The 15,833-nt window shown below is 37.4% G+C and overlaps 1 protein-coding gene and 2 pseudogenes across 2 annotated transcripts; all 3 read left to right on the top strand.

Moving 5' to 3' along the window:
• Positions 1–4,109: 4,109 nt before the first annotated feature.
• LOC144665339 (QRFP-like peptide receptor) lies at positions 4,110–6,616 on the top strand (annotated as a pseudogene). The gene is made up of 2 exons (XR_013572913.1): positions 4,110–4,207; positions 5,715–6,616. The product of XR_013572913.1 is annotated as a QRFP-like peptide receptor (transcript).
• Positions 6,617–8,439: 1,823 nt separating this feature from the next.
• On the top strand, positions 8,440–10,243 carry LOC144665348 (melatonin receptor type 1C-like). Its single transcript, XM_078526587.1, has 2 exons — positions 8,440–8,474; positions 9,350–10,243. The coding sequence occupies exon 2, from the start codon at positions 9,377–9,379 to the stop codon at positions 10,241–10,243; it is 867 nt and encodes a 288-aa protein (XP_078382713.1). The 5' UTR covers positions 8,440–8,474; positions 9,350–9,376.
• A 3,823-nt stretch (positions 10,244–14,066) lies between these two features.
• Positions 14,067–15,697, top strand: LOC144665288 (uncharacterized; annotated as a pseudogene).
• The last annotated feature ends 136 nt before the right edge of the window (positions 15,698–15,833 follow it).

The raw sequence follows: 15,833 nt of genomic DNA, 5'->3' as shown, positions 1-15,833 counted from the left end.
AACAGTTGAATCTTGATAACTCGAACCCTCAATAACTCGAACCTCCCGCTAACTCAAACCTTATCCGATTCCCCTCCAGGTTGTTTCTTACTAATTTTACCCTCGATAACTCAAACTCCCGATATCTCGAACCTTTTTCGATTTCCCTTGAAGGTTCGAGTTATCGGGATTCAACTGTAGGAAGATAGCTATGGACGTAACACTGAAAGCGGATGTAATGTAATGCCCAATCATTTTTGTTCAACTACAGAATATACCATGGTATAACGAGTTCAAGCTAATAATGACAAATCTATTATAAATTGACTCTCTGCTAACTTAAGATTACTATCTTTAACTAGTACTTTATAATTTTTAACGGAATTTATAACCTCAGACATAGGTAGGGCGGAGCTCGCTAAATGTATATCAGTGTCAGTTAAGATTACGAGAATTCCAAAAATATATCCAAAAATCTGAATCATAAATGCAGATGTCGCAAAATCTTGGAGACGCAAAATCTTCAGTGCCTAATGTGACACTTTCTTATTCGGCTCTTTTGAACCTGGAGTGAACATTAGGCTGAATCCACGTTTTGGAATTTTTCCAAAAAGGACCAAACTATACGTTTCAAGTTTCAAACTGGCTGGTTTACCTTGATCTGGAGAGAAAATGGGCTTTAAAATACGTGGTGGTATTTGAACGCCAGTGTCGAAAATCTTTGTTTTCAGTGCCTCATGTGGCACTTTCGTATTCGGTTCTTTTGAACCTGGAGTCAACATTGAGCTGAATTCACGTGTTTGCATTTTTCCAAAAAGGCCCAAACTGTATGTTTCAAGTTTCAAACTGGTTGGTTTTAATGGATCTGGGGAGAAAAAAGTTCACACTTGCTATGTTTTGCAAGTTTGTTAAGGGGAGGGGTGAAAAAGCGTCTTTTGAGCTTAAAACTGACAAAATAATCATACAGTTTCGGTCGTCCATCAAGCAGGAGACTTGAGTGAAATCCCTTTGAACCCTTTTGGCTCATTCACATGGGTCTGTGTGCCTTTGATGCTTTTTTAAATTTGTTGATGAGAAAATTAACAAGTTTGCACTTTGAAATACTGTGACCCTTGAAGTGAAAGTTGCTGTGTTGGTCTTATTGCATGCAATCTTTCTTTTAATCATTCCATTTTAATCAAAACTATAACAAAATTCTCGAACGTGATTGGTTATCAGCAGCCCGATTTGAGCACTAATAGGACAGTGTACGCGTCATGCTTGTAATTGGACAGTGTAATAGGACAGTTTAGGCGTCATGCCTGTGTAATTGGACAGTACGCGTCATTCTGCGCGCGCTGTTGACGTGCATTTGTAGAGTACACTGTTGTTTTTCAGTAATCATAAAGACGTTTAACTATTCAACCGAAGGTTAATTTTTTCTCAAAATTTGTTATAGTTTTGTTTAAATAGTAACAGGACTTCGTGTCGTCCAATTCTGTCTGTAATCATACTCGTGTTTAAACAAATCGGACTCCCGCTTCGCGGTCGTCCGATTTTGTTAATCACTTGTATGATTACAGACCGAATTGGACTCCACTCAGTCCCATTGCCATTATTAATATAAGTAACTCATAGTCAAAACATAAAATCTCCTTTTTATAATTAAATTGCTGCATTTCTTCCGGCTTTTCATGCCTAATTTAAAACAGAAAAACTGACAAAATATCGAAATTTTGTTGCTGTTTTTTTAAGGAGAATTTACAAGGTTTTAACCATGATTTGGAACCAAGTTAAGTTATATAACAACGCACGGATCTCGATATTTCATGACTAGTAAATGGTTCATCAGAGATGAAAGGCTTACCTCGGGCATTAGTTTAACGTAGGCAGTATGTTCTATTTTCTAACTACAGGAAAGCAAGCATAAACTATACAACCCACGTAGAAATAACTTAAGAAATTTGCTTGAATGTTACATCATTCAGCTTCAAAATTAAATCGTTGCTCTGTTCTCGTCGACTTTTAACATTCTGAACAAAATTATAACTCTCCTTATTGATTGCGATACATTTCTTGTAATGTAAGTTGTGAGAATTTGGTGGTACAACATATGTATCAACTGGTTTTCAAACGAGTCAATGACAAACCAGTTTTACAATATCGACACCTGCCTACAGCTACCACGTATCTAAAAATATCCCTAGTTCATATTTGCGCTATTTTCGTCACTTTTAAAATATTTCATTATATTGACACCAACCAAAGATGGCGTCCGATATTTTATTGAGCTACTACATGAAATATTATATTTGTCATGGTAAAAACGTGTTTCAAAATATCAAATTCGACTCCTTTTTTCACGAGGAAGGGGAATAAGGGTGGAAATTCACAAACTCAACTCCCTTTTCCATGCAAATATCGAGGGCGGAAGTTCAGAGTTAATTCACTTTACCTATGACTGTACGTGCGTTGCATGTCAATTCCACAGACGTTTCACCTGTCTTAATTGCCACGTGACTATGTACAGTGTAACTATATTGCATATAAGTCATTAGACGATCGAAGGTTGACACAGTAACTAAACCAGCGAGGGAACAGGGTCGTCCAAAAATGAGAAAAACCATTTTGTAAGTATTACAAACTTTGCCTTTTTGAATTTATCTCGTGTTGATATTTTTTTCATTAATTTCCTATGTGGGTTGATTTTTAAAATCGTAAAAAAGAATATGAAACCCGTCTTGTTTTCGTATAAATCCTCATCTAACATTTTTTTTTTTTTTTTTTTTTTAAAAAATAAATTAATGCGGTTTCCTAATACGCAAACAGAAATTTTTCATTTACAGTGTGTTCAAACGAAAACTTCACTGGAATTGACAAAATTTAAATTCTCAGAATTTAGTCCATCATAGCAAATATGTTTAGTTTACAAAGAACTTCAGAATCCGTCTTGTATTGGCAATTTGTTGCTTCTACATATTGTGTTGAATTTGATCCGTCTTAAAAAGGAAATATTAAATATTTTCATTGTTTAGAGTTAATAATGATCATACCTAAGATATTCTTTTTGCAAAATTTTCATGTGGAATCACTTGAAAGGGTATGTTTTCCCAAGCTTGCAGTATCCAAATGTGTATCAAACACATTAAGTATTACTAAGATGTTGCCATGAATATAGCTCCTCTCAGCGCTTATTATTTTTTTTCAAGATTACGTGTGATTATCAGTGTTTTGTTGTCTGTCAATTTTTAACTTTTCCATAACAAAACTAGCTAAAACCCAAAACTTAAAATTACCTAAAAAATTCAGAAAATTGGCCTTTGCAATCAGACAATTGTTTTTACCATTACCTAGAAAGAAACGTATCAAGCTAAGACGTCAGAAGAAACCTTGGTTGATTGGTATAAAAGAGAATTTTACAAAATGTTTGTTTTTCCCTCTAATGTAGAGCAGGTTAATACATATCACTTTAACACTCAGGCATGAATGTCCTATTCGTGACTCAGCATAGCAAAAATATCAGATATCGGACTTTTCATTTCTCCATGTGACAAAAATATTGATTACATCGCCAGTTCTAATTAGGCAGAATGTTCACTTAGTTTTAATCATTTTCTATATTCTACAAGTCTCTTGATTACAAATGAAAGCTAAAGACCACGTGTACTAAAATAATTACTGGTGAATTTACACAAGTTTGACATATCAGACATGATTTACTTAGCTGCAAAAATGTTGCTATTTCGTCTTTTGTTTTAAGAACATGCACAAAATATTAAATCTTCTCACTAATGGTGCACATTTCTTGGAATTCTAGTTGTAAGAGTTTGGTTGTGCATCAGGACGTTTATTGTTTGCTCTATCTTTGTCACCTATCAGTTGAAAGTCACTTAACACGTCAGTTACAGTAAAAAGTCACCAGATCTATTTCAAACAAAGTGGGCATCAATTACATATCTGAATCTTAGATTTGCGTTCGAACGAAAACCTTTACTGGGATTGACAATTGATAAAATCCAACTGGTTTTCCATGTGATCTTCGAAGGCTAAATGCGATTCAGTTAACTGTGTCTCTACGGCATTCTTCGAATACCACCGACGCATCACCTGATTTTTTTCATAGAACCAATTGCGAAATATCTCATCCATGAGGCTTTTTTGCCAATATATGAAGATCAAAAGCGGAAACATAAGTTAACCAGAGCAGGTTAAACAGAGCAGGTTGCGAAAACCAAAGAAAGGGAGCTTCGTAAGTATATTTATTTCAATTTTATAACTAGCTCTACATTATTTCTCGAGATTTAGTCTGAAAAAGCAAACATAGTACAATAAATTTACAAAATCGTCACAAAACCTTACTCTATTGATAACTTGAAACTGAAATGTTTAATCTTTTGCATCAACAAATTTCATTTTTTATCCACTGAGCATAAAAATGAATACTAAACCTTCAATTTCGTTTCCATGCAACACCCAAATGTGCAGTATGGAAAGATTTTTAGGAAGAAATCACTTTAAAGTCAAACGTATTTCATAAAATAACAACTCAGGGATAGCATATTTCTCGTCACTCTTTTATTCTCAAAGTGATGGACAGAGACAAAACCGGTCTAGGCTGCCTCCCAAAGGCGAAAAGACGATGTCGCTTTCAATCCTCGTTTTAAACGGAGGGTGTAATCAATATTCAAAATGATACTAGATCCGAGTTTTGCAATAACCCAAATGTCTCGCGTATTCATTGGCACATCTGAAACTCGATTTATTACACGTTGTCTGAGGTTAATGAGACTCTCGTTTTCGGAATTGTTTTGGCTAAATGAAATTCACATTCTTTAGCAGTTTAAGCATTTCTCACGTCTGAAGGCTAGGTTGATCATTTTGGCTTGTTTCTATTATAAAAAGAAGACATATTGATGACTGCTTAATGCGTCTGTCCTTTTATTGATTTTGAATTTGGTCATAATATTGTCACACCTAATGCTAAGTTGAAAATGATATGACACATTCATCATCATAAGAAGACGAACGCATTAAAACCGACGTAAATATTTATTTCTGGCTTCACAGGTACGTGAGAGAATTTGAGAGACTTTGAAATTTCACAATATTTGCGTAATTTATAGCCGTCGCCTGTAGATGGTTTGCAACCAATCGCAAGACAAAAGAAGCTAAAAATAAGAAATGGTTTGTTCCTGTCCACCAACACGGCGGTGGTGACGTCACTTGAAAACCAAGAATTATCGTCACCCACGGCGTTTTTTCAACTTGTTCTTTTCGCGAACCACTTTTCCCAACTTTCTTACAATACCAACACAGAGGCAAGGCGTCTTGGTATTACGAGAAGTTAAAAAACGTTGAGAATTGAAGTAAAACAAAAGGTATCTTCAGCAGTTCTACTTCCTTCTTAGGAAAATCTGTCAAATGCTCACTTTCCTTTAATACGATCCGGACATTTCCTTTCAGAAGGAAGTTTGAAACGAATAATTATATTAAATGTCCATGATTTCCGAATCCGATGCTACAGTCCGCTCGATAGCTTTCGAGCGATGTTATTGTTTTAATAATATACAGTTGCCGAAAACTGGGAATATCGATAAAATTAATTAATTATAATGTGCGTACGCGTTGTGAGCGTCTTCTATCAATCAATAGTGTGCTCCTCAGATTGCATTTTTCCAAAAATTCAGTCAATGGTTTCTGCTTGTTTACAGTAGTTTATTTACCATCATCACTTAACACATCACTTTGTCTTTCAGAACGGAATTCAACTCAAAAGATGGCAATTTCATTAGCCTCCCTGGTGTACGTAGTGTTTCTCGCCGCCATGATAACTTTCAACATAGCAGGCAATTCCCTCGTTTGCTTTTTAATACTGAAGAAGAAAGCTTTGAAAACCTCTGTCAACTGGCTTCTGTTTTACTTGGCTATCGCTGATTTACTGGTTGCCGTCTTCTTCATTCCTCCTTGCATTCTGAGCCACTTTGTCGAGCAACCAAGTGGCTTTGTTGGAGACCTGCTGTGCAAGTTCATTTTCAGTGGCGTCCTGGGTTGGGTGGCGGCTGCAGCGTCGAGCTATCTGCTGGTGGTGATAGCATTTGAGCGTTACCACGCCACCGTACGTCCACTGGAACAGCTCAGTCGTGGTAGGCCATGGTAGTTGGTGCCAATTGTGTGGATTATAGGAATCCTACTGTTGTTGCCAAATCTCGTAGTATCGGCCTACGATGCAGAAAGTCAAAAGTGTGTGCAGAACTTCCCAGATTACACAACAGCTCGAGCATATAAACTTACTTGGTCATTTTGCAATTCAGTGCTGCCGATATGCATCATGGGATATCTGTACATACAGATTATTTTGTGTCTGCGCAACCGTGTTTATATTGTGCCAGGCTCCTCTTCAAATTCTGTTTCTCAGTCTAGAATCAGGGTCACCAAGATGCTTCTTTCAGTGTCTGTCATCTTCATCGCTTGCTGGACCCCTCCCGCAGTGCTTTGCGTGATGAGTCCCGTGATTCCTGGCGGGTACGTCACAGTGTATTACGTGACCAAAGCAAGCGCGCTGTTGAATTCCTGCGTCAATCCACTGGTGTACACCCTTTATAGTGAACAGTTCAGGAAGAGTCTCGCTTCACTCGTGTGTTGTCTCAAGCCCAAGTAGTTGCCACTCGCAAACCTAAAGCAAAACACACCGTCCTGGAATCAAGTCATCAGTTAATTAGGTTCTTGTCTGGATTCCATTCATTAGAGCTTCAAAAACATTTAACGAAAATGTTCTAGAATCAAAGTCACTTATCCATGTAATGTAAAGAACATTCTACAATGTTTTAGCTTAATAGTAGAAACCCTGTATTCTAGAGTCACCATTGTTTATTGTTACTTAAAAAGGTCTTTAACAGAATAATACATAATCCAGTGTAAGCATATCAGTGCGAAGCTGCTAGCTAAATATATGTGTAAATATGATGTTAAGAGTTGAGCTTCTATAAGGTTAAGTTGAAAAGACATATGTTTGCACAAATTTTATAAAACTGCTTGTTATTGAGCTATCAAGGTGAAAAAAAGGTCGAAATATAATGTAAATCGCTTTTATTTGAATTTTATGGGTGCTGATAAGAGGCGTGTTTCTTGTGATAGCATTTATAAGAATATTATTTTCAAGATAAGAAAAGTAAAACGTAAAACAAATTACTGTATAATAAAACATGATTGCAATCACTATTTCTAAAGTAACCGGGTCTGATTCAAAGCCCCTGGATTCAAAGGGCCGGTGTCTTTTTTTTCTGGTTAAATATGATCACAAGTCATCATATCTTATAGACTTCTGTTATCTCCCATTTGGTGTTGTATTTTGAATTTTCTGGCTCCTTTGCTTTATAGGTAACTTTAAACATCGAAATAAAGAAATGATTTTATACATCCCAACCTACGGTAGCTCTTTAAACCCTATGCCTGGGGAAGGGGCAAAAAGTACCCCCGCTTATTTTAAGTGTTTCTTTGGCAAAGGGTGTTTTACCGAAATTTGGAGTTTTTATCTTAATGTTCGATTCATTTCTAATGAAATGTTCGTTATTATGCATTTTTACAAAGCATTAATAGTGTTTGCATCCTTTTTTTTCCAAATCAATCATGGAAATTTCTGAAAAATTGTTAAATCGAAGATGGCGGACTTTTTAAATGTGTAACGTCACTTTGGCATGATTTGAAGTCGTCACTGACACATCGCATAATTGCAATTCGTCTGTAGTTAGTTATTTTACTCCCAAATACACTAAAAGATAAGTAATACAGCAAAGAAGTCAGTTGCAACTTTTGTTAATTAATGAAAGGACATTTTACCAGATGTTTTTCTCTTTAACATACAGCAGGTTGGTATTTAGTATAACACAAGAATCTCGATATTCCATAGTTCATTTTGTATAACCGTAACCGGAAATCACTGACTTGTAATCATTCATGTTCCAGTTTTATTTTTAATTCTTTTCTACTGACAACTCTCTTCTTTACAAATGCGGGCTAAATTAAGCCTGGGTAGATTTAAATAATTACTGAAAAATGTACTTATAGAAGCGAAATTAAATGCTGCTTTGTCCTATTTGTTTGCTCAAAGTATAAACTCTAACTATTTATTGCCATACATTTGTTGTAATGCTAGTAGTAAGCATTTGGTCATACATCAGGGCAATGTTCATTATTTGCTCCATTCTCGTCACCTGTCGGTTAGTAAAGTCACCGTATCGACTTCAGCAAAATTGTCAGCAATTAATTTAGATTTGAGTTCAGTGGGAGCCTCACTGGAATTGAAAGAAGGGAGATTGGACTGGTTCTTTCTGAACAATCAACGAAGGCTAACTGACCGTTAGGTATTCACAATTTAAGTTTAATTTCACACATCCAGACAACATCTGGTTTTTTCGGCAGTAATTTGCTAGAAGACTAATTTCAATATCATCATACGATCGAAAGTTGAAACGAAGAGAGCAGAGCAAAACCGTCCAAAACAAATCGAAACATATTTTGTAAGTATTTCAAGTCTTTCGATTTTAAAACTCTATCTATCTTGTCATTCAGCTTAGCCTAAATGGTAAACATATTCAATTTAGAAAAAAATGCAAAGATTCCGTCTCCTTTGGACAATTCCAACGATATGCTTTTCAATTTTTCACATCTGCACGGTCAGTTAAATTCTTATCCATCGTGCAAAGGAATACCAATACTGAACCCTTCATCTTTTGATTGTTGATTATTTATAAGGTACGTTTTTCAAAGCCTCTATGTCCGTTATCGCAATATTTTGTAGGTTTTGGAATAAAATAATTTTTAGACGAAAAGTCTTTGAAAATGTGAATTTATAAAATTTATAAGGCAGAAAGAGCTTTACAGCATGTTTCTCGTTAGACATAAATTTTCAGGTATTGGACTCAGATTGTTATTTTTTGATTCTCGACCTTCTGGTTTAAAATGATTCGTTTTGATCCTTATGTTTGTAATTTGCTCAACTTGGGCAAATTTTTTAACAAAGAACATTAATGTGTTGAATCATATTCCGTTAAACTTTTAGAAGATGAAGGCAGTAAACGCTCTTCAGCGAATTCCTCGCTGTTTAACAACTCGGTTGAACACCGTTGACACAGAATTCTGTTTGAGTCCAGTGACTTATGAGATATACATTTTTATGTTTTAATTTTTTTGTTGAATGTGTAATTTATTTTTTAAGCGCTCAGGGCTCCTATTGATAGCAGGTTGCTTTTAGCCCCTGCAATTAGGACTACCCTGAGCTGTATAATTCAATAGAGGTGTCTGTTCTGTATGTAAATACACCCTATTGTGGTCATTTTACCAGTAATAGAAGTTTGTTTACCGGCATTAAATTGAACTGAACATCTGCTTTCAGAGAATAGTTCCAATTTGGATTCAAAAGATGGAAATATCTACTACCTCTTTGGTGTACGTTCTTTGCCTCACAGCCATGATGATTTTCAACATAGCAGGCAATTCCCTCGTGTGCCTTATGATGTTAAAGAAGAAAGCAATGAAAACCTCGATCAACTGGCTTCTTTTTCATCTGGCCATCGCTGATTTACTGGTCGCTGTCTTCTTCATTCCTCCTTGCATTCTGATCCACGTTATCGAGCAACCAAGTGGCTTTGTTGGAGACATGCTGTGCAAGTTCATTACCAGTGGAACCTTGGGTTGGGCGGCGGCTTCAGCCTCGAGCTTTGTGCTGATGGTGATAGCTTTTGAGCGTTACAACGCCACCTTACATCCATTGGAACAACTCAGTCGTGGACGGCCATCGTGGTTGCTGCCAACTGCGTGGATTATAGCGATCTTACTTTCAATGCCCTGTTTCCTTTTATGGACCTACGATGATGACCGTCGAGAATGCGTGAAGCAGTATGAAGACACAATGGCTCAATTGTATAGATATACTTGGGCAATTGCCAATTCATTGCTGCCGGTATGCATCATGGGATACCTGTACACGAGAATTATCTTGTGTCTGCGACACCGTCTACGCGTGCCCGGCTCTTCTCTAAAGATCGTGTCACATACCAGAAATAGAGTAACTAAGATGCTCCTTTTCGTCTCCGTCATCTTCATTGCCTGCTGGACCCCTCCCACACTGCTTTGCGTGCTGACTCCCGTGATTCCAGTCAGTGACTCTACATTATCTTTCGTGTCCACAGCCAGCGCGCTGTTGAATTCCTGTCTCAATCCACTGGTGTACAGCCTTCATAGCCAAAACTTCAGGAAGAATCTCGCTTCATTGGTATCTTGCTCTTAGAGGAAGTAGTTTCCATTATTCAGATAATTAGCTACCTGTATGGATTCTTAAGAAATGAACATTCTTACGAAGAAACAAAACCATACAGTCACTTATCTATGTAATTTTTAAAAAAAAGTCTTCAACTTTTCATGTTGAGTTTTTATTTAACAGAGGAAACAAATGTAATAGTGTGACCACCGTGTAATGTTTTACAAAAGATTTTGTATTCGAGTACGTAAGTACTTAAATACCGCCGTTGTTAAATGCAGCTATTTTAACATGACGGGAATGACTGCGAAGTCTGCGATTCTACTAGACCGCTTAAGAGCGAGAATAACATAATAGAAATTTTAAGATAATTGGAAGTACCTACGTTGAACTCGTATGCGAAAGAGTAAGTAAATGCAATTGTGTGCTGGCTCCATGGCACATATTAATTTTTTTGGCTGACTTGTATTGTAATGATTACGTCATCTTCAGAGCAACCAAGGTTACGCGTTTGAGCCTAATGGCCTACCAGGCTTGAGCTATCCCGGTTTCCGTAGCATTATCTGACTAGGGGTACTTTTCTTCCCACATCCCGGATGGGATGCTAGTAGATCTCAGAGTTACCTCAGGGTTAAATTCGCCGTTACATATTTACACACCTGCGTGGAGAGAGTGTGTCACTACTTGTTACGATAGTAACAGGACTACAAATTTTTTGCTGCTAATCTTTGGCTTTGCAGATGTCATCAGTTTCTGCAAGACAAAATAAAGCAAATATTTGTTTGTATTCTGACTGAGTTTTTCACCCAGCTAAATTGATAACTTGTGCTAGTTGTACGTAGTTTTAACCAAAAGAGGGGCACAAAGCCATCACAAAGAGAATGGGGATTATACCGTTTCTTATTCCTTGCACGTTTTTAGTCAACTTTAACTCCACAAACGCCGTATATCGTACTTCTATGGAATATATAGATTGTAAAATTATAAATGCAAATACAAATCGGATAACAATGGAAATTTAATGTCTTTTCTCCAATGAAATAAACCCGTTTTCTTTCACCAGAAGGGTTAACCTAAACTGAAAAAGTAATAGTAAATGCTATAAATGAAAACGAGAACGCATTATCACAAACATTATAAATAAACACTGAGTAAGCGCTTGATATATTCTTAAGCGTTTGTAGCACAATCTGTAAAGATTAAGGAGAACAATAGAGGTCACGTGTCCAGAACTTATGACATCACAGAGTAAAAGTTAGGGTTATACTTAACCTATAACCATGTATGGATTAGGGTTGTAGGATTATGGCTTATGGGAAAGGGGTAAGTTTGAGTTGTTGGGGTTGGGGTTAGATTTAAGGTTAGGATTGCAGTTTGGGCCTGGGCCAGTCACGTGACCAGCCCTCCTGCCACACTGGATTTCGTTAGTTGAAGTAATTGTAGCCTTGCTACTGTATTGAGCCCCAATAAAGTTTCTTGCCAAGCTATAATGTCAAATCATTCAATTTTGTGTTGTGGTATGATGATAAAGGTTTTGAGGGGTATTGCCATCTACCTTCCTCTCCAACTTCTTTTCCTGTGCTCAAGCTGACATAAAGATTTGCGTGAGGACAAGTGTTGATGAGCCTTGCATGGTTGAATCGTCTCCGAATTCGAAAGATGAATTGACTGACAAAAATTAATTTTGGTTTTAAAAGACACTTACCAATTATCTTTTTTTATTGTTTAAACAATTCAATTCCTTTTATACGAGCTGCTAAAATCGGTTGCTATTACTTAAAAATCACCAAAAAGGAACTAGTTAATCTGATATGTCAGTTAAAACCTTTGTTGATCAGTGAAAGAAACTTAACCGCGATGTATTTTCCTGTGATGCAGGTGAAAATATATTCGATCTGATTTTACGACTCAGTGATAAGTCGACGCGGGAAATTGCAATAGTTCAACGCAAGCAATTTTTCGTATTTTATTTCGTTTTTCTAAAGTTTTTTTCTAATTTTTGTTATTTAAAATGCAAGCTAATGCCTGAGACTAGACTAAAATAGTTACTGATCAATTTACATAAATTTGACATGTGGATCGTGATTTACTTAAGAAATCATTTACTTAGCTGTAAAAGCATAAATTATAACGCTGCTATCTCGTCTTTTGTTTCAAGAGCATGAACAGGGCTTTAATTCTCCTTACTAATTGACATACAGATCCTGCAACGTTAGTTGTAAGAATTTAGTGAAACATCAAGACAATATTCCCAGTTAATTGTTTACTCTATTTTTGTCATCTGTCAGTGCAAAGTCACTTAACCTGATATCAACCAAACTTGGCAGCAGTTACATATGATCTCAGATTGTGTTCAAAGGAAAACTTCATTGGAAGTGACAAAAAGTGAAATTTCTCTGGTTTTTCAGCGTAATCGTCGAAGACCAACAGTAAGTTTTTATTCAGTGTACTTGTGACTGTGAAGCTTTTTCAATCACTTCACCTGCTTTTTGTATACGTGAACCAATTGCAATTGTTAAATAACTAATTACATAGAAATGCTCGTACGATAAAAAGTTAAACGATAGTTAAAGCAAAGACATGGTCAGTCCAAATCAGGGGACGATAAACATTAAAGTTTAAATTTTTACCCCCTTTATCATTTTTAGTGCAAACTAGAAAATACATTCTATTTACAAAATTTGCCCAGAATCCGTCTTTTATTTACAATTCAAAATTGGAACATCTGCTGATTGTTGATCTATCGGAAAACTATTTCTTTTTGTCAAGTTTGTATCCGCTTAAGATCATGCCATCTTTTACAAAAAAAAATTCATGCATGGTGAAAATTTGTATTACAGAACTTTTATTCGGCTACTGCGTAGATGTATAGTCTTTAGGTAAAATGTGATCAAATGAAAATTGACAGGAATTGTCGATGAAAGCGAAAAGTTAAGTTATAATTTGTGTAATTTAATTCATCTGTGACCCCGGATGGCATTTTTTCTGCCACAGGTACATCGTGTGTTTTTCGTTGCTAATGCCCAACAACTAAATTACGTACTCAGTGCGCATAAATTTAAAACAATAAAATAGGGAGACGGACACAGGGATGTCCAAAGTTGGCATAAACTGACATTTTCAGTGTGTATTTCAATTTCAAAAAATTGATCTAGATAAATCCTCAAGTTTTAATATTCAGCTAAATCTCAATAGGAAAATTTGATCAGCAGGGATTTGCTACAGCAAATACATAAGAAGAACCAAGAAAGATTTAATACTGCTCGACGTTTCGGAGTCATCTTTACTCCATTATCAAGAGACTTGTACAGTATGCAAATAAGGAACGCTACAAAAAAGCATAAAACAGTGAACAGCCTAAACGAACACCTTAGCGCGGATGGAATCCGTTTGTACGTTAAGTGTTGGCTTACGCATGCGAATGTACAACATTTCTTTCACGAGGCAATCAAATTTGCCGCTACATTTTGTGATGACGCGAAATTGTTCGATGAAGCGTTCAGGTATTTCGCAATTGTGTTGCAGGTTGTAATGTTTGTAAATTGATGATGCCTTTCTGGTGTGCCCTTCTACGCGCTCGTGTAAGTGGTCACGTGTATACCCCACAGGTTACATTGGAATTGGTAGACGATACATTGTTGGTTAACAATAGGGGGCTTAATTTCGTGTCGCTTAAGTTGTTGCTCGAGCTTAGGGCTTACAAACACTGGTTACGGGAAGTAGCAGCCGCAACGTTACGATCTGTTGCGCTAGAATATATTAATAGGAGTGGCCTCAAACCTCCTAAAGCCCTTGTGCAAGCTATTGAAGATCTGAAAAAGCGCGATGACATCGTTGTCACAAAACCGGATAAAGGGTCCGGGGTTGTTGTTATGGACAAATCGGAATATCTTCGCCTACTATCTGATGCGTCGATAAACGATACCAGCAAATTCCGATTCGTCGACTCGGAGAGACCGAAAACCAGAGGACGACCTCCTAAGTACTACCACCCTCTTCTCCAGAAAGAAAAGGAGTTGGAAACTCTTCTTCGACGCTCTCCGCCCTAAAGGGTCCAGACTCGCACACTTACATGGCTTGCCGAAGACGCATAAAGAACAGTTGGCCATGCGGCCAATATTATCTGCTACTAGCACCTACAATTATTCGCTAGCAAAATGGCTTGACAACAAATTAAAACCCTTGTCGTGCAATCAATATACAGTGACAGACACATATATTCCGCTTTGCTGATGAAGTACGAGGGTTCGAGATCAAGAACGGCGAGATGTTAGTTTCGTATGACGTCACCTCATTGTTTACAAATGTACCCTTAAAGGAAACAATACAGATCTTGGCTGAAAAAGCCTTTGCCCAGGACTGGTTCAACGAGACGCACAGCTTGAACCTCTCTAAAACGGACTTAATCGACCTCCTTCGAGCAGCTACGAAAAACCAGCTTTTCCAGTTTGACGGCGCCTTATACGAACAGACGGATGGAGTCGCTATGGGCTCTCCTCTTGGCACGTTGCTGGCTAACGTCTTCATGTGCTCGATTGAGGAAAACCTCGAACAACAAGGTCAACTTCCGCGGTATTACCGGAGGTACGTCGATGACACCCTGACCGTAATTCCCGATACAGTGACCGCTGGCCAGTTTCTAGACACCCATAACTCTACCCATCCCTCCCTAAAGTTTACCATGGAGGTTGAACGGGAAGGATTCCTTCCCTTTCTAGGAACTGAACTGCTAAACCGTGCACCTAAGATTGAGAGCAAAGTCTACATCAAAAGAACCAACACGGGTCTCCTTCTGCATTTCCAGAGTCACGTCGACATTAAGTATAAGCGCAGCCTAATCAACACCATGGTGGATCGCGCTTATCGATTATCTTCTAACTGGTCATTCTTCTTCGAGGAATGTGACCGCCTTATGGGGGTTTTTCATAACTTGAAATACCCAAAACCACTGGTTGAAACTACAATGAAACGGTTCGTTGAGAGAAGGGTCTCAATTTAAGAGCCCTGCCCACCACCAGATGTACCATCGGAAACTGTGAGAGTAGTGCTACCCTTTAAGGACCAGTGTTCAGCTAACTATGTTAAACAACAACTGAACAATCTAAGTTCGAAACTGAACGTGACTGTCCAACCAGTGTTTGTAAGCCCTAAGCTCGAGCAACAACTTAAGCGACACGAAATTAAGCCCCCTATTGTTAACCAACAATGTATCGTCTACCAATTCCAATGTAACCTGTGGGGTATACACGTGGCCACTTACACGAGCGCGTAGAAGGGCACACCAGAAAGGCATCATCAATTTACAAACATTACAACCTGCAACACAATTGCGAAATACCTGAACGCTTCATCGAACAATTTCGCGTCATCACAAAATGTAGCGGCAAATTTGATTGCCTCGTGAAAGAAATGTTGTACATTCGTATGCGTAAGCCAACACTTAACGTGCAAACGGATTCCATCCGCGCTAAGGTGTTCGTTTAGGCTGTTCATTGTTTTATGCTTTTTTGTAGCGTTCCTTATTTGCATACTGTACAAGTCTCTTGATAATGGAGTCAAGATGACTCCGAAACGTCGAGCAGTATTAAATCTTTCTTGGTTCTTCTTAAATAGGAAAATT

This window comes from Oculina patagonica, chromosome 9, assembly GCF_052425735.1.
Source record: "Oculina patagonica isolate OP01 chromosome 9, crgOcupat, whole genome shotgun sequence".
Taxonomy (NCBI): domain Eukaryota; kingdom Metazoa; phylum Cnidaria; class Anthozoa; order Scleractinia; family Oculinidae; genus Oculina; species Oculina patagonica.
The sequence above is the reverse complement of the archived record's forward strand: the minus strand, read 5'-3'. Positions and strand labels throughout refer to the sequence as shown.